Source organism: Salmo trutta, chromosome 8 (assembly GCF_901001165.1).
Source record: "Salmo trutta chromosome 8, fSalTru1.1, whole genome shotgun sequence".
In the NCBI taxonomy this organism is placed as follows: domain Eukaryota; kingdom Metazoa; phylum Chordata; class Actinopteri; order Salmoniformes; family Salmonidae; genus Salmo; species Salmo trutta.
In genome coordinates this window covers 40961518-40986801 of record NC_042964.1, presented here as the reverse complement: position 1 = coordinate 40986801, position 25284 = coordinate 40961518, and the positions used below count along the sequence as shown (strand labels likewise).

Below are 25284 nucleotides of genomic sequence, written 5' to 3'. Positions count from 1 at the left end.
CAGGTTTCTGTTGATACCAGGCCAACCTCTGTCCATGTGTATCACTGTATACAGCACTGCTGGTCTTACAGCTGAGACTGACTGAGTGACCCACTGAAACAGCTTTCACTGCAGGGGTCTGAGACACAGTGACCTGGCCTCTGGACTCTGAAACAGAGATGCTATGTATATTTAGAATGTAATTTTTCATTCATTTGTCCAGTACTGTATAAAATAATGACTTTTTATTGTTAGGGTAATTTTCTGTAAATTATATTACCTTGAAAGCAGAAGGAAGTGTCCAGATGAAGATGGTGATAGAAGTCATGGTTGTTGTGGGTTCTGTTGTCATGAAGGACAGCTCTCAGTCATGAAGTGTTAAACTCACAGGGCTATAAACACTACCAGAGCACTGAAGCATGTTCTGCCTATGCAAAGTCTCCTCTCTATGCAAATGATCTTCCGAGGAAAAGCTAACACCATCAATGAATGCTGAGAACAGAATTTGGTTCAAAGGCTATCTCACCGTGGTATCTAAAAATAACATATGAGTAAACAAAACGTAGGTGCCTGTGCTTCTAGAATTCAAGTGGATTCTTACTGTGGGGCTCTGCTACAGACAATCTGTTGAGGATAAAATAGGATTTGGTCTCAATCTCTCCCCAGTGGTTAGAGCTGGTAACAACAGAAAAATATAGCACAGCAACAGAAATTATACAGTAGCCAAACCCCACCCAAAGGAATTTAATCTAAATTGGTTCACTTGAAAAAAGGCCTAAAAGCCCGCTAAAACACACATTTACATAAAATACAAATACATAGCCTTTTGTTTGGCAAATAATAGTGAAAAAAATGTAGATGTTCAGAATGTCGTTAGAGGATTCACTCAATCCAATTCCTTTAAAATATCTTGCTTTGTTAAGTTCAGTGAATAGGTCCTTATGTCACAACACATGTGCACTTAAAGTAAAATACATGACAAAAAACATTGATAGTCCATTACACTTAGATTTAAGCACCGATACAAAAGGTTAAATACGTGTCTGTTTTCCGACAGTAAAAGTGGGATGGATGTTGAATCTCTTCAGCAATATCCAACATAGCAACACTGCCTCTTTGATAGAATACAGTACTTCTCCGAAAACAAGGCAGGAGACACAGGTCATTGTAATTGTTTATACACCTCTTTTCCAGAAGTCATTGTTGAGTCATTGCATCTCTCCTGTGGCTCTACAAAACTGTCTTCAGACAACCCTAATGCTTCCTCGTCGTCAGATTGGAATAATACTCAGGTTCAGTTGCGTCGCCCTTGTCTGGCACTGCTCTGCTGTTTTCATGAAGCCCTGGTCAGCCATCATTTGAGCGATCTCTGTATAAATGTGTTCCATTTCAGTGTTTCCCCTCAGGTCCTCTTGGATTCTGTCACTGCCCCATATGTCAAGGAGGGCTTCAGTCTCCTCAATGCTCCAGGGGAGATCTAGTTCCCATAGTGATGGACAGCTGCCTGATTCTGGAGAGACTGAAAAAACAAAAAAAAAAAAAACGAAGGCCCAACGTTGATAGAATAACATAAAAACAGTATTTACTGCACAGAGATTTGGAGATTGTTTCCCTTACCTGTTCCTTGGACTTGGCCACCTGGGACCTCTCCCATGTCTGTGGCGCCATTCGATTCCTCAGCCAGAGAGTCACAGGATAGATACTTGTTCCCGAATATTTGCACAAACTGATCGTAGAATTTGCACTCCACTCTTTCCCCTCCAATCCTGGGAAAATAGAACATAACATTTGGTTGTTGACGCAATGCTTATTCCTCATATCTGGTTAGTTAATGAGCTTTGCTTATCTAACATGAGCATGGCAAACCTCTGACCATGAATACACAACTGTTCCATCAGTATGGAGACTTCATAATCAATTCACATTTATAAATAGTGGTTATCAACTTCATATCCATATCTTATCCCCCATGGCTTACTGTTTGCTCTCACAGAACTGGCGGAAGTTGGCCTTTAGCCGCTTCACTCTAGACTGGCACTGTTCGGCTGTCCTCAGGTAGCCCTCGTTGGCCATGGCCTGAGAGATCTCAGTGAAAATGTGTCTGTTTTTGGTGCAGCCCTTCAGATCCTCCTGGACCTCGTCACTCCCCCAAATACTGAGGAGGACCTGGGTCTCACTGTCGCTCCAGGGGAACTTGGAGCCGTCAGTTAAAGGACGGCTAGCTGAAGACAAAGACACCCAATGAACACATTGTTTACAATGGGAAGGGGGTTAGTTGAAATAAGACAACTCATTGAACATTTAAAGGTATGGTATGGCTTTGCTTTACCTTTCCTTTGGTCAACTTCAAGTGTAGACTCCCAGACAGCAGCTTCCTCATTGTCTAACGAATCTTCGGCCAAACTGTCAACGTTGAGCTCCCTCGAGAAAATCTCCTCCATCTGGTCGTAGAACTTACATTCCCTTCTGAGGAAAGGGAAGATTAGACTATTTAATTTCAGTTCAATCATCATATCCTCTGACCACATGTACTACGTAACAATAACAGTGATAAAAACAAGACTGCAATTACATTGTTGACTAATGTGATGAAATTAAGTAAAGCATTGATTTGTTGACTTAAAGATATTGCATCAATTTATATCCGATGATGTGGTGTAATTTATAAAGTAAATAACTAGACATGAAATGGTAGTTCTAAATCCTTTGCATTCACTTGTCATGGTGGAAGCTGGCCTTGAGTCGCTTGATGCGGGTGTGGCACTGCTCAGCCGTCCTGATGAACCCCTGGGCCGTCATCCTCCGTGAGATGTATTCAAACACATGTCTGTTCTTCAAGCAGCCGCGGAGGGAGAGCTGCACATGGTCCTCACCCCAGACCTCCAGCAGAGCCTGGGTCTCCCGATCGGACCAGGGCATCTTTCTGCTGGACTCCGCCACAGCGTAACTGACTGAGCCCTGGCCTTCAAAAAAAATATGTTTTTGGGAGGCTTTAGGTGGCTACTAAGTACATTTTTGAAGATTGATTATGACTAGGGTCCTGATTTGACCTGACCAAGACAAATAACTGTTGGCACTGACACAGGAAAAACACAGGGCCCTAATTACATTAGACTTCGAAGGTAAGGATAATGAGGAGGCACCATACCCATTTCCTGATCTGCTTCCTCAGTGGGATCTGGATTGAAGTCATCGCACAAATCAACAATCTCTGCATCGAGGGAGAGCGTGTCGTTGCCTAGCACCGGCTCCAGGAACCTGTAGTATCTGAAGAGTAAGGGCTCCCCTCCGTTTCTATAGGTACGACCAGAGGTAGAGGGAGGTGGAGAACAGTGGGAGGTGAAGGGTTCATTTGTAACAAGTCCCAATTTAGGCACCATGACTCGCCTTACCCACAAATAATCTGTGCTTTGCACTTACGTCCTGCTGTGGAGACAACGTCGGTAGGTTTTCCTCAGCCGCTTAACCCTCGAGTGGCACTGCTCAGCCGTTTTGAAGTGCCCAATGGTGGCCAGCTTCTCTGCTATGTCGGCGAAAATGTGCCCGTTGCGGACGCAACCTCGGAGGCTCGCCTGGACCTCCTCGTTCCCCCACAGCTCAATGAGGGCCAGCGTCTCTGGCTCTGACCATGGGGTGTATCTCATCCTATCAGCACCTGCTCCGGGAGACATATACATTGGAAACAACCAGTGTCTTCAGTGTAAACAGATAACTGTCTGTATTACCACCGTACCTGTGTCCTGGTCTACTGTTTGATCGTCTCTTTCATCATACTCATCAATGGAGGCCGCTTCATGGCCAAGTATTCGCTCCAACTGATTGTAGAACTTGTATTCCACACCCTTTCTTCCACATCTGAGAACAGCAGACAGAAAAGGAAGCCATTTAAAAAAATGAGATGCAGAATTGTGGCTATGGGTTAGAGTACACTTATTTGTATGTTTCTGCAAATGAAACTCAACATAAAGGGTCCAATTTAAACCTGTTTTGTACACACATACTTTTTCCTGTCGTAGCACTGACGGAAGTTGTTCCTCATGGACTTGACTTTCCAACGACACTGCTCTGGGGTCTTGGAGTACCCTTGGTCATGCATCTTTTCTGATATGTCCATGTAGACAGGGCCGTTGTGGACAAAGTCTCTCAGCACCCTCTGAACCTCGTCCTCCCCCCAGATGTCAATGAGGGCCAGGGACTCAGGATCCGACCATGAGCCTGGTGTGATCCTCTCAGAAGTGGTGTAGTTGTCCACTTCTGTACACTCTAAATACAAAACAGCCCAATAACATGAAAGTGTCCCTGTTTAGACTTGGCAAAGGAACTTGTGATGAGGGGACGGCACCTACAGTAGAACCAGTAGTTAAATACATAACAAACAGGGTTCAATCTGACATAGCCATGCAGGGTGTAATTAGAAAGTTTGCATAGTTCGAAATGAGCTGAACTCTTACCTTGAAGTGAGTCACTGTTTGATTCCTCTGATATGTCATTGGTCAAGTCTGTCACCACTGTGCTGGTAGAGGGAGGCTGCCTCTCAAGTATTTGATCTAAAATATTGTAGAACTTAAAATCAACCTGCTCAGATCCAGATGAACTAGGAAGAGCACAGGTAGAGAGAGATTGCAAAATTAAAATCAAAATCTGTAATCCAATTCACATTAGCAACATGACAAATGTATCAATAATAGAAGCTGAAATGCAATGGCTACCTGATGGTTTCCTGGCACTGTCGATAGCTGGCTTTCAATCGCTTTATCCTGGTGTGGCACTGCTCTGCAGTTCTGTGATAACCACGGATGTTGAGCTTTTCCGAAATCTCTGAGTATATGTGACCGTTGTGCGGACAGCGTTTCAGGTTCTGCTGCACAGTGTCGTCTCCCCAGAGCTCCAGGAGGATCACCGTCTCACCGTCCACCCAGGGGATCTTCTTCCTGTCCTCTGGCACGCCCACTACAGCCTCTGGATGGATCGGAGTCAAAGGGAAAGAGTGTGTGAGAAAGATTGGCCCAATCCCAAACCATCCACTCACCCTTATCCCTAAAACCTTGCTGACTTCGTCTCACAGATATCAAAGAATGAGTCAGATATACTATGTTGAGTTTCTTCCCAGTCCTTCAAGTTGATCTTATTATAGTTTACTAGTGAAAGAGGAACTGGTTAACCAGTAGAGAGAATGTGACCATACCCCTCTCCTGGGAAGAGTAAACAGAGCACTCGTTGTCTGCTGACCATGCTTCTCTAGACTCCATGTCAAGACAGTTTTCTGACACCTCCACGTATGAGGGAAGCTCATTCCCCAATATTCTCTCCAGTAGGTCATAGAATTTGCATTCTACTTGCTCTCTGCCTTTCATGCTGCGTTTGGGGAAAGAAAACAAAGCACATTTTCAAAACAAATCATTTTTCTGGCTCAAATAGACAAAATGTAAGCCATCACAGGATATCAAACAAGAATGTAAAGGCCCGAGCATAGATCCCTATGGGACTCCCAATGCACAAAGAAAATGATTGTTAAACTATAACTGACATACTTGTTCTCGTAGCACTGTCGGAAACTCCGTTTCAGTCTTTTAACCCTCGTCTGGCACTGCTCTGCAGTCCGGATAAAGCCCTGGGCAGACATCTTTTGGGATATCACAGCAAAAAGGTGCCCATTTCTATGCATACCCCTCAATTCCCTCTGCATTTTGTCATCTCCCCATATGTTGATTAGGGTGAGGGTCTCCAAGTCTGTCCAGGGAACACTTCTGGTTCCTTCAGTGGAAATCAACACAAACACAAGAGCATTGATCACTGATTATTAATCATTTGATTGATTTAGATGAATCACATTGCACATTCCAAATGTAAAATCAGCTGTATTAACATTCAAGCAGTTTGACCTCTTTATAAAGTGGTGGGCAACATGCTGCATGCCAACACACATTAGTCCCTTTCCCAAGAGCCAATATTATGTGATTTACCAAGAAAGGCACAATCGGACCATACCCATCTCTTCTAGACCAGAGTGGCCAGGGAACTCCCAATCATCAGTGTCTTCTAGCTGGTCATCTGTCACCTCTTCAACATCATAGGTGACCTCAGGAACCGTTAAGGGGGACACATTCCCAAGTATTCGCTCTAGCTGATCATAAAATTTACACTCCACTCTGTATATAGGGAATGGTTTAAGTGTGAGAATATAGACAAGCACATTCCAGGGATATTCTCAATAACAAACAAAAATATATAATAATAATAAATTATATATATATTGCAAATGTTTTTCTGTCGTGTACTCACTTCTGCTGGAGAGACTGACGAAAGCTGTTCTTCAATCGTTTGATCCTGGTCTGACACTGCTCTACAGTTCTCATGTAGCCTCTCTCAGACATGTTCTTGGATATGAGAGTGAACACGTGGCGATTTTTGACACAGCCTTTCAGAACTCGCTGCACAGAGTCTTTTCCCCAAATGTCTATGAGGTTTAGAGTCTCATCATCCGACCAAGGGACTTTGGTGTCAGTCATCATGGGATAGGCAGCACCTTGGGGTTCTTCACACAAAAGGGTAAGTAAAACTGTTATGCATTTTCTTTTACCATGTACTGTATTTCCCATTTCATTCAGAATGAACAGATTCCACACCTGTGTATTCTCCCCATATCGAGATGAGAGGAGATTCACTAGAAGATTCGATATTCACTGGAGAATCCCTGTAAAAGAGGAACACAGCAATGTACATAAAGCAGATTGAAAATCCCCCCCCCCCCAAAAAAATGGAATGGAATCAAAGGCATGCAGGGAGACACCAATACGAGCTACTTCAATATCAGTTCTTACTGAAACAGAGGTGAATCTGCTTGTCGTTTCCGGGGAACCTCCAAACTGTCGCTCATTTTCCTCTTCGAGGGCAGAGCCTGCCCTCTCCTACTCTCATTGGCCAAAAATGACGTTCCCTCCTCCACAATTTCATCCGTTTCAATTCTGTCCCTCTGTTCATTTCGTTTCTGTCTTGTTCTCTCAGATATCCTCCTCTTGCCAGTCTCCAGATTTGATTGGTCAATGGGAATCTCAATAATCTCTTCTTTATTTGGATGGTTTGAGATTGGCGTGGCCTCTTGCAGGTGTTTTTGAGTATGTTTGTCAGCAGTAGTCCCCAGTTTTGTGACTGGAGGGAGGGACAGAGAGGAGAGGATGCAGTCGTCCATAGGTAAAGAGCCAGTGTCTGAGAGAAATAGAGAATGAGAGGCTTAGTAAATCACTGTGACTTCTCACCCGTTTAGCTACAGTCAAATAATACATTTATAATTCTAACAATCAAAGCAAAGTGATACAGTAGCAAAGATCATGACTCATCAGTAATAATGATCTACTAAGCCAGCCTTACCTTTTACGTCAACGTGTCCAAGATTTCTGTGATGTTCAATTAAAGCCTTCATCTCCTCTGGCGGAGTCGCTGATTGCAAACACTCATCCAGAACTGAGGGGGCTCCATCAAGCCATGACACCATCTGAGAAATAATCCTTTGTCATTAGCAGTGGTAGGTCATTAGCAGTGGTAGGTTACATTTTAATAGATTACATGCTGTATTCTGAAGGCAATAGTCAAGGTGCGTATGTGAAATACAATGTTGAGTTCAAAGGTAGCACCTGTGCAAAGTCTGGTACAGGCAGCAGCTTCTCCAGTCTGGAGAGGAACTCCCACAGGAGAATCTCCAGTGCTGTGTCATACTTCTGGCCGTACTGTACTGGGAACACCTCCTGGGGGAGTTAGAAGACATAGACATAGAAAAAAATGGAACCGTGAGTGAGAGGGGGGGAGGGAGAGAGAGAGAGAGGGAGAGAAAATGAGGGAGAGTGTCATCATCTCACCAGGAAGAAGTGCTCTTTCACATCTGGGTCTTGCAGAAGGGTTTGGACCAGCTCCAAGAAATTGGCCCCGGAATCTTCTACTTGTGCATCAGTCACCTTTAACATGCACACACACCACGGGAGATGAATTACCAAAACTATGTGTGTATTTCTTCCTATTGATTAAATGTATTTTATGCACAGGAGGCTGCTGAGGGGAGAACGGCTCATAATAATTGCTGGAATAGAGTGAATGGAAGGGTATAACACATGGAAACCATGTGTTTGATACCATTCAATTTATGTCATTGCAGACATTACTATGAGCCCATTCTCCCCAATTAAGGTGCCACCAGCCGCCTGTGGGTTAATGTGCATAGTAAATCACCCACACAGTGGTCCCTGGGTGTAGTAATGGAAGCTTTGATTCTGTCCAGGTGGGGCTGGATGGTCTCAGGGTCGACTTGGTGATCACCACGACACAACTCCAGAACCAGCTATGGTCACAAAAAAAGTATTTCAATGCTATCATCTGCGCTCTTGATGCGCTATCACCAGTGTCCTACTGGTTTAACTATCAACCACTGTTCAACAGATTGGAGGGAACTAATACGGTTGTTAGCAATAGCTAAATGTACAAAAATAAACTACATTTCAGTCACTAAACAAATCCATCTGCAGACACACATGCACACACATGCTAACCCTGGCTCTCAGTCCCAGGATGAGTTGGGCCCTCTGCCGGTAACTCAGCAGCTCTGGAACCATCTCTGTCATCGAGGTGACAAACACCTCCAGCATCCCATAATGCATGACAAGTCCTTTCTGCACAACTTGCCACATAGCAGCTGACAGAAGTTGCAGGGGTGGGGCCAAAAGCCGTAAATAAGAAATTGATAGAAGGGGATCTGTGAGACAGAGAGAAATAATTATACTCACACATTAAAAACACTACTAAGATCTACCAGCTCATTGGGTATCTGCTGTTTCAAAGACATTACGTCATAGGACTGACTGGCCAACATTAGTGTAAGGGAGCCCTCTACTGGCCCTTCAAGACAAAAACAATGCCACATTATTTATTTTGCCACCCCATGCTTATACTGTAATTTGAGAATATTAATTAGTAGTGAGCCTCTGTGTTTAGTGAACATATGGGACACGCAATCTTAATGTTTGCCTTTACAAATTGCACATAGTCTAAACTAAATATGAGCAGCAGGATAAACGTTCACGAGGATGGCACCAGCATGCAGATTCATTACAGACTCAACTCTATAATGCTGCATTCAGGTCGGCACGAGGAAACTCGGAAAGTTCCACTCTATACACGTTGTATATAAAGCAATGATCGCAAACACATGTGTATAAGAAACGTAGGCCAAACACTACACAGGTGGTGAAAGAAAATCATTATTTCAATAAAGTCACGCACCTTTGTAATTTTCTGTACGGCTTCTTTCCATTGCTTGTTTCCAATTTTCAAAAAATATCCGACAGTGTCGCAAATATATCTAAATAACAATGTTATTTAGCTTGTGGTAGTAGTGTCAACGCAAACCAAAATGCTCTGACGCTGTCTTGATCAAATGTGGATGTATTTCGAATAAAAAATTTGCAGAATTATCATAATCATTCTGCTGGACGAAGTAGATATCTTTGCGCGCATAAATGATTCAGAAATATTAGGTGAGACTGCTTCTCTCAGTTTGAACCTGGATGACCGAAAACAAAGATTCTGGTCTAATCCGCTTTAGTCCGGATCACATGAAGCCTGATTTCCCCCATTGGTTGTGGAGAACCACAATAGCCCGATTTTGCTAATGAAGGCCACTAGGCGGAGTCACCGCCACTTCCGGGTTGATTTTAAGGCCTATGGAGATATAGGCCAAAACAGCCATATAATTATCCATATATCATGTATCCATATATGACTAATCCCCTTTAAACAATCAGTTGTGTGTGTGAATTACACCCATGACACTCGAGGACGGGGGAGTGTCTCTATTTACAAACTCTGTGATACTGTCTTTGCTTTGGCCTTTTCCCTAAATTTCGTTTTTCTTTCATCACAACTGAGGAGGAAGGGTGTAGCCACAGCAACATTGCCAGACTTCAGGGAACGCTTGCGAAACAGACCAAACAGACCACGCCGAGGTTAGGGATTTGAGAAGTCAATGAGAGAAGTGAAAAAGTATTCCTGAGTTGTTAATTTTCTCGAAATCTAAAGACACAACCTAGATTCGAACCAATGTCTTAAGTAGTTGAACATGTTACTAATCTAACCTCGTGAAATTGACAAACTGAGACGTTTTCATTTTCGTCAAAAACTACTTTATATTGAAGGAATGCCTTTGATTTGACTGCCCGCACCTGCGCAGTTTGGCACGAGTGACCGTGACGTCTTTCTACGCATGCGCTTTGCTAGCCAACGTCGTCATGACATCGCCTAGTGCGATCGGGGATTTCTATTGGAGAAGCAGTTTTAGCCTATCTTCATACTGTACTGTCTTTGTTGTAGCGGTATCCTGTTGTCCACGGTCCTAAACCAGGAACAACAGTAGCGCAAGTCATTGCGAGATGGCTCAGCAATTGTTATTAAAATTCATTTGCGATCATCAGGGAACATTGGACTATGCACATCTGGCAGATGTTGGGTTTGGGGCAGATATGTTCTGCGCTCTTGATAAACTTGTTGAAAACGATTTATTTTCTATAGCGCTGTGCAATGGAAACAAACGCATTATTGCGAAAACGAAAGTTAGACGCTGCAAAGTGCAGCAATGTGATGGGTGCAATGATTTACACCTGTGTAAATTTTATCTATTCGGGGACTGCAAGAATAGTAGGGGAAGGTAAGCATAAAATATATTTTATATGATGTGCGCTAAATAGGATGCGTTTAGACAGGCAATCCAATTCGAAACTTATTTCCGATAATCTGATCTTTTTTAGAGCTGATGTGATTTTTTTACAGTGGACCAATTATTTTTTTTTTATATCAGAATTCGGCTGCCTGTCTAAACGCAGCGATAGGACCAGAGAAGTAAAGTAAGACAGATTGTTTTGCGTGGCCCGGTTTAAACTCTGCTCTTCCGGTGCACCAGGCCATGCAAAACGAACTTGCCCATTTTTTGACTGTGTACATGTATCATTGCAACGGGTTATTATTATTACATTTTTTAAATTTGAGGTATTTCAGCCCAAAACATGAAACTGCAACATTGTTGAAAAATTCTATGGGGTTTAGAAGTTGAATTAATTCAGCAAACTGCATTGTGCTTTGTATGTTTATTAACCTGTTTCTTGATACTTTGACTCCCAGACGGACATGCCGCTTTGGCCATGACCTTCACTCCGAACACAACTCCATAGTTTTGAGAGAGCATAAACTTGAGACGCTGAGTAGACAGGAACTCCGGCAGCTATTATTACAGAATGACAACTCTCTCCTTCCACCGGTAAGAGCCAACCGTTTACCTCTAACTGCTGAATCAGTGGAATGTGTGTGTCTGTGTGTGTGTGTCTGTGTGTGTGCAGGGCCAGCTCCAGACATAAGCGACATAAGCAAGGGGGTGGGGGAGTCTATCAGGCCTCAACTTGTTGTTGAGAGTTAGAATAGTGTAATACACAAAGATGCAAGTTCGAAATGTGCTTGTGTATCAGTCATTTTTCTCTTATTAGGTCATTCACTGACAGTCACTCAATTAGTCATGTCAGCTAACCATTTTTAGATTGGTAAATTAGTCTATCCAGCTATGTAAACTTGTAGTAATCATGGCCAAATACCGACCAGGCATGCAGGGCACATGCCCAGGGCCGCTGACCTCCAGAGGGCCCCCATTGATTTTGTTAGTCACTCTCACTCAGATATCATTAACATGGCAAAATGTGCGAGGTGGGGGGGGGGAAACAAAATCTTGCTTAGAGGCCCCAAAAGGATAGAGCCTGCAGTGTGTGTGTGTGTGTGTGTGTGTGTGTGTGTGTCTGTGACTGATGAAAAGGTGCTGTCTGCGCATATAAAAATCCATTTGAATTCAATCACTTTTTGACAGCATCCCTTTTTATGTAAATAAAACTTTCCATATGCTTGCCCATGTCAGAGGTGGTCAGAAAGTGATCTTTTGGACTTGAAAAATAGGCTACCTACCTATCCACTCCAAAAGAATTCCAGCATTAAAACTGCATGTATACTCGTGCCATTGTAGTGGAATATTGACTCAGAAATATAACCCTCTTACTGGAACTTGTGAATTCAAATTAGAATTTAATACAATGTAGCAAAGCCGTGCTGATCCATGGAACAACCAACTTTCTAAGCACGGAGCTCTGCCTTTATAGCATTGCAGCCTCACATACAGCATATGGGTACACCCCATATGTAAATGAAATAACTCCCCTTGTCCTTTCGCCACCATTATCTTTCATCTGAGTTCTTGCTTGTTCACGCCCAGTAACGCCCACATCTGCTTCGGGTTTAGATTATAATGGTGGCAGGACCCCTTATGTAATACAAAAAATAATAAATGTTATTGTATATGCATACGTTTCACTTTTTGGTTATTCTGCTGTCATCCTGTCCCTGTGTTCCCTGACATCAGTATGTCAGATGCATGAGCATTAGTTAATGTAACCATATACACCAGCTAGTGTTAATTAACTGATGTGTCTTTCTGACAAATACCTTTTTTTTGTACCCTGAAAAGTCAGGACACCTGAAATGGGGCTGAAACTGTCCTGGGAAAAATGGGATGGTCACCCTAACACACATGGTCAACTTTAGTAGACTAGGCTACAATGTGTATTACCATGAACTTCTAATAGGCCTACCGGTAGCCAGTGATGTAGTGGTAAAAAAATAGGTGGGTAAACTCTGATTGCCGGTCAAAGTGAAAAAAGTAACGCTCCCTATACTGCATTTTTCTGAAAAGGGTGGGTAAATGGCGTTTACTTGCGTTTACCCTCCACTAGGCCTACACCACTGCCGGTAGCCTACCCTGTCAGCCGAGGCAATTTCACACACATGAACATACGCAGAACAGGTAGCCTACATTCAATATAATAGGCCTATGATTTGAATCAAAACATGTTTACACCCTACAGTGCATTCGGAAAGTATTCAGACCCCTTGACTTTTTCCACATCTTGCTACGTTACAGCTGGATACAAATAAAAATATTAAAAAAATAAAAAATCTACACACAATATTTGGCAATGTTTATGATCACTATGTTTGATGTACAGTTACAAGATGACATGGCATCATACCCTGAACAGAATGAGCCTGTTTGTCTACTGTGAAGAAGATTTGCTGCTGCACACACACCTGAATGTAATCATGACTCCTTTTCTATGTGCATCAAAATGACGCTCTGTTTCCCTGAATTGCATTGTGAAAGCCTGAGACTGTAATGTCATATTTTTAATATAGCTAGTCTTGTTGGCAATAGAACAACCTTTCAAATCCACCTGACCCAGATTGAGATTTATAACGTTTTTGGATTACGTAAACAATAACAGTAATTGTGTGATGGCAGGGCTTGTGTTCAAAACAAATCAACTACAAGTGTGCTTTCTCTAGTTCCTCAACGGCACAGCAAGGAGAGCTCAAAAAAGCACCTTATAGTTGAAGACTCATCTTTGAGTCATACAAGAGTGTTAAAATCACTTAGGAACTGTGCACACTTTGGAGAAGTGTGTGGTCACATGGGGACACCAGTTAGTGCTCTCACTCAAACCCTTGTAATTTTTTGTTGTTTTATGTTGCACCGACCCCACATTTTCCTGGAATAGTCTTATCATGTTACTGAATGTATCCAGAGTATTTTCAGATTTTGTTTTATAGTAAATGAAAAATACATATAAAATCAACAGTGTAATGTTTGGTTTCAGTCTTGTCAGGTGCTGTTGTGTACTCACCTTTTTGGTCTGCTAATTTTCCCATCATCTCCAAACTGTTCCCTTTCAATTTGTTATGCATTTCATATTTCTTCTGTAAGAAATAATTCAATGTCTTAATTGTTTATTATTATGATCATTTCATTTATTTTGATATTTCAGGGGGTGGCAGCACCCCTACTTCCTGCGGCTATGGGAATAACCAATGGCGATGCGGCATCGCAGGCTGTGAAATTTATAGCACAATTCAGACAACCACGGTGAATGTGACTATACAGCAAATGTTAGAAATGGTAAAACGTTTGATACAATTTTCGCCTGACACGATCACTCTTGATTCTTGCCTAATATGTTGGCAATATTTTAATTTTTTTTACCAATTCCGATATTTTCAATAATATGATAGTCATTTTGCACTGATTCAAACAGTATAATGTTTTAAAAACTGCATTTGTATAATATTACCATTATATCGACGCATGACCAATTTATGTATCTTTATTAACAATGTCATATTCTGCTTGAAATAACATGTAGGTTAATGAAATAATCAAAAGAAAAATGTGATTATTTATTAGCCTAGTGGTAGGCATTATATCATGTGAATTAGGCCTGATGTGAAATCATTGTCAAAAGTGCAACAGGTACTGTTGCATGTAGGTCTAGATTATTTATGGGTTGATCATGTAGAAATATCAAAACATTCTTTCAACTCCAAAGCAAATGCCTGTCTATGATGCCGGAATCACTGACTCGCTGCCTTTTTCTATAATCAAGACACCTGCTGGTAACTCTTAAATGGTTAGGACAGCTCATGAGGTGTCCTAAATATCTGTCGACTAGGTGTGACTCTTACGACTAAAGAGGCTTCTTGCATAGCTTCTATTTTTACCCATAAGAGTATGAGTAAAATGTCTCTATGCTCAGCACTTATGACCAATTGTCTACCATGAGATGCTTTGTGGATACGGGCCCAGCTGTCAGATTCTCAAGGAAGAGGTTGTTTCCCTCATCAGTGAGATGCACGTAATCCCTAAGGTACTGCCCAGGGACACAGTGCTTTATGGCAGAATGGTGGATTGTGGGCATGCGCCTGTCACAGAGAAATGCAAACACCAGCTGGTTGACAGAGCACCGGGCCATCTCTATGTGCTTGTTGCTGTCCTCCTCCCACTGGAACATCCAACTCCTCTACTGTGTGATGTCAGAGTAAATCACCGTTGTCCCGGGGAACATTTGGATGACTACCTCCAAATCAGCTCACATCTGACGCACCTTTGTGTGTCCCAAGTCGTTTCCGAGGTGGATGACTATGATACATTCATGGTCGCACCTTGCCTTGGTGAGAGAGAATATTTCAGAACCTTTCCTTTGAGAACAGCTCATCCATATTTCACACTCCTGTAGTCATCTAGCCAGCTACATTGTGTAATCGCATTGTAAATATTTGCTTCAGTCTTTGCTTCCTTGCTCTCACCAATTTGCTTTGAGCAATGATCAGTAGGATTATGAGCTGGGATCTTATCAATAAGTAAAACACACAACATTGTGAGGGTTCACAAGGATAGCATGTGTTAAGCTGTATTATAATGTTGTATAATAATGTTGCATAATCACCTTCCGGTGTGAAACCATGGAAATTAAAAACAAAAACTACGTTTTAAGTGAGAATAGGCATTGGTCTGAAGCCGAAAAAGAAAGGAAATTCACATGAGTACCACAATGCTTATTCCACCCATGTTGCCCTACTACAGTAGCTATGTTGGTATTGTACTTCAAACTGTGTAGGCTGGTTGCTTCGAATTCAAACCTTCTCAAACAGCCTAATTCATACTCTTCAGAGGGATAAAGTGTACAGTGTCCTGCTATTACAACTATATATAACGGTATAGATATATACAGTACCAGTCAAAAGTTTGGACACACCTACTCATTTCAGTTTTTTTATTTTTTTATTTTTCTACATTGAGGAATAATAGTGAAGACATCAAAACCACAAAATAATACATATGGAATGTAGTAACCAAAAAAGTGTTAAACAATGCAGAGATCATCTGTTCACCTACTCAGCATCTCACAAAGACACGGCGGTTGGAACTAAAAATCTCACATTTGGACTCATCAGACCAAAGGACAGATTTCCACCGGTCTAATGTCCATTGCTCGTGTTTCTTGGCCCAAGCAAGTCTCTTCTTATTATTGGGGTCCTTTTAGTAGTGGTTTCTTTGTAGCAATTCGACCATGAAGGCGTGATTCACACAGTCTCCTCTGAACAGTTGATGTTGAGATGTGTCTGTTACTTGAACTCTGTGAAGCATTTATTTGGGATGAAATCTGAGGTGCAGTTCATTTGTGGCGAACTTATCCTCTGCAGCAGAGGTAACTCTGGGTCTTCCATTTCTGTGGCAGTCCCCATGAGAGCCAGTTTCATCAAAGCGCTTGATGGTTTTTGCAACTGCACTTGAAGAAACTTTAAAAGTTCTTGAAATGTTCCGTATTGACTGACCTTCATGTCTTAAAGTAATGATGGACTGTCATTTCTCTTTGCTTATTTGAGCTGTTCTTGCAATAATATGGACTTGGTCTTTTACCAAATAGGGCTATCTTCTGTATACCTACCCCAACCTTGTCACAACACAACAGTTTGGCATAAAACGTATTAAGAAGGAAAGAAATTCCACAAAATCACTTTTAACAAGGAACACTTGTTAATTGAAATGCATTCCAGGTGATTACCTCATGAAGCTGGTTGAGAGAATGCCAAGAGTGTGCAAAGTTGTCATCAAGGCAAAGGGTGGCTACTTTGAAGAATCTAAAATATATTTTGATTTGTTTAACACTTTTTTGGTTACTAAATGATTCCATATGTGTTCATATTTTTGATGTCTTCACTATTATTCTACAATGTAGAAAATAGAAAAAAAAAGATAAACCCTTGAATAAGTAGGGGTGTCCAAACTTTTGACTGGTACTGTATATCATTTGTCTGTATGTATTTTTAGATATAGGCCTATTGTAAATGTGTATTATTGTTGCATCAACATCTTTATTATAAAAATAAATACAAGTATAATCAGAACTTTAAGCTACACATTATTTGGCACGAGGTAATGAACTGTCCATTGATCAGCACAGCAATTGATAAAACAGGACCATGTTTGAAACACAAGTGCTTCTGCGCTTATGTCAATATTACGCAGGGAAGCTAACAGGTACAGAAATTAGGAATGCAGACAGGATTTATCTATCTGAGATACTGTGTCCAACACACCACCACCTGTTGGGCACATACTGACCTAAAATGGATGTTACTTTTTCAATGACATGTATTGTTAAAATAAAGGTTTAAGAAAATACAGGCATGCACCACACTACAAGACAAAACACCTCAATCAAGCCTGATCGTCTTGTAAGTATAAAAGCAAAGCTTGCTTTAATTACATTTTTTAAAAGCATGAAAAGGTAGCGTAATGGCATAATGTCCTACAATGGTGTGACGAATCCAATGCTTTACCTTGTATGCGGTACAAATCACATTATTGTGGAAGGACCTCCTCTAAGAGTATGAATTAGGCTGTTTTATTCTCACTTAAAACATCGTTTTTTAATCTTTTGTATGTTTTGGCATTAAACTCCAAAAAGTGTAGCACTTGGAAGGGAAGGTTTTGTTCAAATCAATAGGGGTTCTGTCAGAAAGTGATTGAATTCAAATGGATTTACACAATAGCTCTGTGTGTTCATCTCATGCTTTCTTGCACATAGAGTATGGCAAACAAGTATTTTAAAAGCCTTGTCACTCACTCTTTCAGGTGTGCTACTCCTATAACAAAGGCACCGGGCCTTATGGCAACTGCCCTGATCAGGAGGGGTGCAGGAGACTTCACGTGTGTGACAGGTACATCAGAGGAACCTGCTCCTCGGGAGCCGACTGCAACAGGTGTCATGACTTCTTTGAGCCCCACCCACGGAGGACCCTGCAGAAGAGGGGAGTGCCAAACGATCTAATGGCGTCCATGTTGTCCACCTACCAGAACATCCAGGCCATGAAAAGTGAAAGTGCCGGCGGTGCTTCTTCCATCAACAGGCCCCAGAGCTATCCTCAGAGATATACGGGTAGATGGCTGCAGGAGCAAACACCAGGGTTGTATTCAGTGGGGAATAATATTTCAGAACAGTCGCTATAGTTACCCGCAAAACCTTACTTGGAAGTATTTCTCTATGGACTTGCTTGCCAGCCAGGGTTGGGGTTAATTCCATTTAAATTCCAGACCAGTCAATTCAATAAGTACACTGAAATTCCAATTCCCTTCAATGCTTTTCAATAACCAGGTTTCCATCCAACCTTTTTATGCGAGTAAAGTACATGTTGCATGAAAAATGAACATTTCTTGGTAAACTTTCCAAATCTCTACAAAACAAAATACGCTAGACAACGTGTGGTTTTTTGGGGGGTCAGTAAAAGTGATTATGCGATAAATGGCGGTGGAAAAGCTTATTCTCAAATACTGATATAATAACCATAATATTGAAGTCAACTTGGAGTCACGGGGTGACATGTTGTGTGGTCCTCCTACTACAACTGGAGAAACAATGCAGTTTATTAGGCTACAGGTGAAATAAGTTATGATGAACTTCACAGGGTGATGAAAGTGCAAGGTGATACGCTTGATGCTCCTTTCCAATAAACATCAAGGGTCTTATTCTGGTGACAAGATCATCAAAGCTTGGCTGCCATTTAAGAAATAAAAATGAACTTGCGCTTTTGTCTATAATCATTTTTAATTTGTTTAAATGTATTTCACCTTTATTTAATCAGGTAGGCCAGTTGAGAACAAGTTCTCATTTACAACTGCGACCTGGTCAAGATAAAGCAAAGCAGTGCAACAAAAACAACACAGAGTTACACATGGGATAAACAAACATACAGTCAATAATACAGTAGAAAAATCTATAGAAAAACCTAGATACAGTGTGTGCAAATGGGTGTTGATGTAAGCTATACCTGCACTGTATCTGCGAGCTGTTGGCTAGAGCGCACGTGCCAATACCAGAGTGGGCACATTCGCTATATAACGCAAAAACAATTATTCGGTACTTGGGAATTTAACCGCAAAAGTTATTTTTATGTGCGCTATGTCATCATGCACAGCCTTTTATCCGCAACAAGTGAATTTGATGGAAACAGATCTCTGGTAGGAAAATGTGCATATAGTTTGGATGGAAACCTAGCTTGTGAGGAAAAGGAAGAATTGAAATTTGATTTACTTTCTGAATTGACTGGAATTGAGATGGTATTGACCTCAACCCTGTTACCAACTTTGATTTCATGGAACTAAATGTTTGTTTATTTGCTCTTTGTTTACAGTGAGGAATGAGATCTGCCTGTTCTTTGTCAAGGGGGACTGCAAACAAGGAGGTACATTTAACGAGGGAGATATTGTGTGTGGAGGCAGAGTGTCTGGAGGATAGCTTTCCCATGTTTGCTTTGCCCAATTTGTACTCAGGCAGAAGTTATGGCACCCGGCCGCATATGAGTTTATCTATAACTTTCAAGGTTGTCAGTAGATACACAATACAAATCCTGTGAAACCACAATTTAGGGACAAATCAGGCTGTTACCCAGGTGCAACAATGATACTCAGCAACATATCACATCGCACTGAAAACGTATGACTTTCAGAGAAATGCCGGAGAGTCCACTTCAAAATGCCTTACAAGTGGGAAGTGAACGATGGACAGACTTGGTCAGCTCTGCCAGAAAACGAAGAAATCGAGAGAGACTTCTGTGACCCTTCTAAGATACACAGGTACAGTATGTTATGTCATACTTAAAGATAGACTCAGCGATTTCCTCAACAACTAAGAGCGTTGGAGCGCAAGACTCAACTTCCCCGCTGTTTTGGTCCCATGGCTACCACGCTGTAACAGTGTGAAGCGAACCTGTGCACATGCGCAGATATAGTACTGTGCGTGACTGTCTTGCATCTCAATATCTGCGGTGCTGCTTGTGGTAATATCATTTTGCTGAGTCTAACTTTATCTAGAACAACTATGTCAAACTGTGAATAAGGTACAATATAGCCATTTTTTTTTTTGCTTACCATTTACATTTGTCATGCCTTCACAGTGAGGGATCTGAGCGTGTGCGTTTCAACTCCATGAGCCGCGGATTATGGGAAGTTCGCCGTCTCTCCACAGTTTCCTCTGTGACCCAGCCCACATACGTACTCACCACAGAGTGGGCGTGGTTCTGGGAGGACGAGTACGGCAAATGGGTCCAGTACGCATCCATCGTAAGTGGTGTGAAACACTCAAACAGGCTGATGTGTTACGAGGACAATAATAGACATAGTAAACTGTTGTTCCCCTTGAATTTGAGTTTTTTTCTATAAATTACAGAAAGAGATGCACAGATTGTCGTCCATCACCAGTGAAGACCTTGAGAAAAGGTACCAGGAGGATCAAAGTGCTGTGGTGAAGTTCACTGCAGGCCAGCAGTCTTATGAGCTGAGTTTCAGAGGTAACACATTTCAAACTCTTGAAAAACAGCTCTCATGTGCAACCTTCTGTAATAATAATGATAATAATATATTTTAGTTATAAACGCTTAGCACAAGTTACAGTTAGAGTCTGAAAGGCTACTCTTATACACTACCAGTCAAAAGTTTTAGAACACCTACTCAATCAAGGGTTTTTCTATATTTTTACTATTTTCTACATTGTAGAATAATAGTGATAACATCAAAACAATGAAATAACATATATGGAGTTGTGTACTAACCAAAAAAGTGTTAAATAAATCAAAATATATTTTATATTTGAGATTCTTCAAATAGCCACCCTTTGCCGTGATGACAGCTTTGCACACTCTTGGCATTCTATCAACCAGCTTCACCTGCAATGCTTTTCCAACAGTCTTGAAGGAGTTCCCACATATGCTGAGCACTTGTTGGCTGCTTTTCCTTCACTCTGAGGTCCAACTCATCCCAAACCATCTCAATTTGGTTGAGGTCGGGGATTGTGGAAGCCAGGTCATCTGATGCAGCACTCCATCACTCTCCTTCTTGGTAAAATGGCCCTTACACAGCCTGGAGGTGTGTTTTGGGTTGGAGTATCGCTGCAGAATGCTGTTAGCCATGCTGGTTAAGTGTGCCTTGAATTCTAAATAAATCACAGGCAGTCACCAGCAAAGCACTCCCACACCATAACCTCACCTCCTCCATGCTTTACAGTGGGAAATACACATGCAGAAATCATCTGTTCACCCACTCTTTGTCTCACAAAGACACGGCTGTTAGAACCAAAAGTCTCCAATTTGGACATTGCTCGTGTTTCTTGGCCCAAGCAAGTCTCTTCTTATTATTGGTTTACTTTAGTAGTGGTTTCTTTGCAGCAATTTGACCATGAAGCCGATACACACAGTCTCCTCTGAACAGTTGATGTTGAGATGTGTCTGTTTCTTGACCTCTGTGAAGCATTTATTTGGGCTGCAATTTCTGAGGCTGGTAACTATAATGAACTTATCCTCTGCAGCAGAGGTAACTCTGGGTTTTCCATTTCTGTAGCGGTCTTCATGAGAGCCAGTTTCATCATAGTGCTTGATGTTTTTTGCGACTGCACTTGAAGAAACTTTATAAGTTCTTGAAATGATCCGTATTGACTGACCTTCATGTCTTAAAGTAATGATAGACTTGTTTCTCTTTGCTTATTTGAGCTGTTCTTGCAATAATATGGACTTGGTCTTTTACCAAATAGGGCTATTTTCTGTATACCACCCCTACCTTGTCACAACACAACTGATTGGCTCAAACGCATTAAGAAGGAAAGAAATTCCACACATTAACTTTTAAGAAGGCACACCTGTTAATTGAAATTTATTCCAGGTGACTACCTCATGAAGCTGGTTGAGAGAATGCCAAGTGTGTGTGCAAAGCTGTCATCAAGACAAAGGGTGGCTATTTGATATATGTTGATTTGTTTAACACTTTTTTGGTTCCTACATGATGACATATGTGTTATTTTATAGTTTTGATGTGTTCACTATTATTCTACAATGTAGAAAATAGGAAAAATAAAGAAAAACCATTGAATGAGTAGGTGTTCTAAAACTTTTAACCGGTAGTGTACGCCCCTCAAATTCTATTACTAAAATCGGCAGCAGGTAGCCTAGATGTTAGAGATGTTGAACAGTAACTGTAAGGATGCTGGTTCAAATAGTTAATCTTGTAATTACAGACATGACACAAAAAAACAAAACATATGGTACTATAAGGATGGTCAGACGACGTCCTGTCTTTGTTTCAACTGTGGACGCACAAGCTGCAAGAAGCAGGTAATGTATGAATGGGACTGGACTGAGAATGGGTATATGTTCTGAATCGAACCATTTCTATATTTACCTAATAGATTACTTATAATCATAATCATTTTTTCTTAGTGTTGTATATGAAGTTATTATTCATATGTCATTTCAGGAGAAATGGAGCACGCAATTTCAGAGCTGTTCCTGGATCTTGGGACAAGTCTGCGATACCTGACATTGGATACAAGGTCACTTGTTTACATGTGATTCTACGGCTTTGGATTGCAGGGAAGTTTAACATTGCCTTTCATTTGGTTTCAGCTGTGACAACCATTTTGTTTTCTCCTGCAGACTGTCACTCTTCTGAGTTCTGACAGGGACTATCAGAAGGTCCAGGAACTTTTCAACAAGACCATGAGGGGCTTCCAAATCACCCGCATCGAGAGGGTCCAAAACAGGGACCTCTGGGAAGTCTTCCAGTGGTATGTTTACATCAACTCTCACACACAATCCTAGCATGTTACTTCCAAAATGCTATGTAAACCCTGGCTTGAATGTGATTATGGGTAAGCAGTGTTAGGAATTGAAAACCTGGTCAGGGTGTGTAGTAATGCTAGATACAACATATAAGGTGACATCTCCTATATTTAAAGGTTTATTAGACAAAGAGAGACATAGACAGACATATGCATATGAGAAGACAGACATGTTCATGTAAGAGGTCTAGAGCAAATCTCACCCCCTCCCCTCTGACCTAAATACTCTTGCCTATCTTTGTTCACTGCCAAAGCATTAAATCAAGGCGGAGACCTTGGGGTTGAATAGACTATACATTTGAAACATCTTAATCGCTTAAAGACACCCATAAACGATTTTATGTCTCAGGGGCCCAGATACCGGTTACTGAGAGCTGCTTTAAGGTGACCTCTGGCATTACAGAGGGTACCTAGAGGTCAAATTTCAATAGGGAATAACCATCTGAAAATATCAATCTTAACAGCAGCTAATGGTGATTTCATAACAGCAGCTAATGGTCAATTCTTAATGGTCATTTATTCCTTCTCAGGAAAAGAGATTTAATGAAGAAAAACAATGGAGGTCAAAACAGCAAGGAGCTACATCTCTTCCACGGAACGGACCCAAAACACGTCGATTCCATTTGCAGAGATAACTTCGACTGGAGGCTGTGTGGAACCAACGGAACTGTGTACGGCGAAGGTACCTCATGTTAACCATCTGTCAGAAGTGTAGTCAGATTTTAGAAGCAGTCATTATCTCACTATAGTCTGTCATTTTGTTTACTGATGATCTTCTCTGTTTGTTTTAGGGAGTTACTTTGCCAGGGATGCCAAGTACTCACACAGCTACACCAGCCACTCAGGAGTGAGGTCCATGTTTGCTTGTCAGGTGCTTGTTGGCGACTACACACAGGGGAACTCGGGGCTCCGTCGCCCCCCTCCAAAAGGCGAGGGAAGCCCCACTCTCTATGACAGCTGTGTGGACAATGTCCTGAACCCATCCATATATGTGGTGTTTGAAAGGCACCAGGTTTACCCAGAGTTCCTCATCAAATATGATGATAGCGTCATGGACTGGTCCACTTCGGCTCCAGCTCCACCTAAGACTGTCTCTATCCAATCCACTTCCTTAACCCCAACATCCAACCGGATTCAAGCCACAGTTGCTGCTACCCCATCTAAGAGAGTTCCATCCACTTTGAATCCATCTAAAACTGCAGCCACCACTTCCTCAAATCCAACCCATTCTCGTCCCACTTCACGTTTTGTCCATCAGTCTCTCCCAAAACCTGCCCAAGCCCCATTGATATTCATTCAATCTCCAGTCCTCATGAAGCCACCCACAAGTTCTCAATTAGTGGATATCACCCACGGCCCAGATTTCACTCCCTCATTTGCAAACCTCTCTCACACACTCACTACCCCAGCCAGTACACCCTCTCGTACGCTTACTACCCCAGCCAGTACACCCTCTCGTACGCTCACTACCCCAGCCAGTACACCCTCTCGTACGCTCATTACCCCAGCCAGTACACCCTCTCGTACGCTCACTACCCCAGCCAGTACACCCTCTCGTACGCTCACTACCCCAGCCAGTACACCCTCTCGTACGCTCACTACCCCAGCCAGTACACCCTCTCGTACGCTCACTACCCCAGCCAGTACAGCCTCTCGTACGCTCACTACCCCAGCCAGTACACCCTCTCGTACGCTCACTACCCCAGCCAGTACACCCTCTCGTACGCTCATTACCCCAGCCAGTACAGCCTCTCGTGCGCTCACTACCCCAGCCAGTACACCCTCTCGTACGCTCACTACCCCAGCCAGTACACCCTCTCCTACACTCCCTACCCCAGCCAGTACCCCCTTTCCTACACTCACTTCCCCAGCCAGTACCCCCTCTTATACACTCACTACCCCAGCCAGTACCCCCTCTCTTACACTCACTAACCCAGCCAGTACCCCCTCTTATACACTCACTACACCAGCCAGTACCCTCTCTTATACACTCCCTACCCCAGCCAGTACCCCCTCTTATACTCTCCCTACCCCAGCCAGTACCCCCTCTTATACTCTCACTACCCCAGCCAGTACAGCCTCTCGTAGACTCGCTCCCCCAGCCAACACCGCCTCCCGAAGACTGGCTCCCCAACCCCCCACCCCCTCTCCTACACTCACTCCCTCAGCCAGCACCCCCTCTCGCACACTTTCCCCTTTAACTGGCACCCTATCTTGGGCTCACACCCGCTCAACAACCACTACTCGCACTCTCTCTGCCAGCAGTACCTCTCACCCACTATCCCCTTCATCCTCATTGAGCACACCTTATCACACACTTTCTCACTCATCATACTCCCCCACTTACACACAAACTCCCTCACGCACTTCGCCCTCCACGTCAAGCAATTCTTCTAGCACACTCTCCCCCTCAGCAAGGAACCTATCTCCGGTGTTCTCTCCCTTGACAGGTGCCTTCACTAGATCTCCTCCTGAGTCACTGTACAGTGTTCCAACAGCTCAAAGGAGGGACACCAAAGAAAAAAACAAGTGCCTTCTCCAATAACTTTCCTTTGTCAGGGTGGAGCAGTAAGTTAATAGAACGTTTTGATGGCAAACTTCACATTTTCAAAAACAGAAAATGTATTAAAATTATGAATGATTATGCATTTGCATACTGAATATGTTTTATAGCTGTGTATCTTTACCTTGTAGGGGCTTAACAATAGTAAAGCTGTTCACAACTAACCAGAAGCTG

At 42.3% G+C, this 25284-nt stretch overlaps 2 protein-coding genes across 2 annotated transcripts; one reads left to right on the top strand and one right to left on the bottom strand.

Annotated features, from left to right (window-relative positions):
* Positions 1-696: 696 nt before the first annotated feature.
* Positions 697-9635, bottom strand: LOC115198966 (uncharacterized). Its single transcript, XM_029761412.1, has 23 exons — positions 9247-9635; positions 8517-8719; positions 8204-8308; positions 7833-7928; positions 7611-7721; positions 7348-7471; positions 6801-7185; positions 6606-6673; positions 6262-6514; positions 5968-6128; positions 5511-5733; positions 5165-5334; positions 4689-4938; positions 4431-4573; positions 3981-4242; positions 3713-3834; positions 3400-3634; positions 3128-3273; positions 2696-2942; positions 2309-2445; positions 1958-2201; positions 1597-1745; positions 697-1498 (listed from the first exon to the last, which is right to left on the bottom strand). The coding sequence occupies exons 1-23, from the start codon at positions 9275-9277 to the stop codon at positions 1251-1253; spliced, it is 4113 nt and encodes a 1370-aa protein (XP_029617272.1). The 5' UTR covers positions 9278-9635; the 3' UTR covers positions 697-1250.
* A 559-nt stretch (positions 9636-10194) lies between these two features.
* Positions 10195-24944, top strand: LOC115197970 (protein mono-ADP-ribosyltransferase PARP12). The gene is made up of 13 exons (XM_029759636.1): positions 10195-10666; positions 11137-11272; positions 17519-17822; positions 19075-19125; positions 19390-19516; positions 19837-20002; positions 20109-20229; positions 21945-22041; positions 22184-22259; positions 22363-22493; positions 23078-23229; positions 23339-24014; positions 24716-24944. The coding sequence occupies exons 1-13, from the start codon at positions 10392-10394 to the stop codon at positions 24942-24944; spliced, it is 2541 nt and encodes an 846-aa protein (XP_029615496.1). The 5' UTR covers positions 10195-10391.
* The last annotated feature ends 340 nt before the right edge of the window (positions 24945-25284 follow it).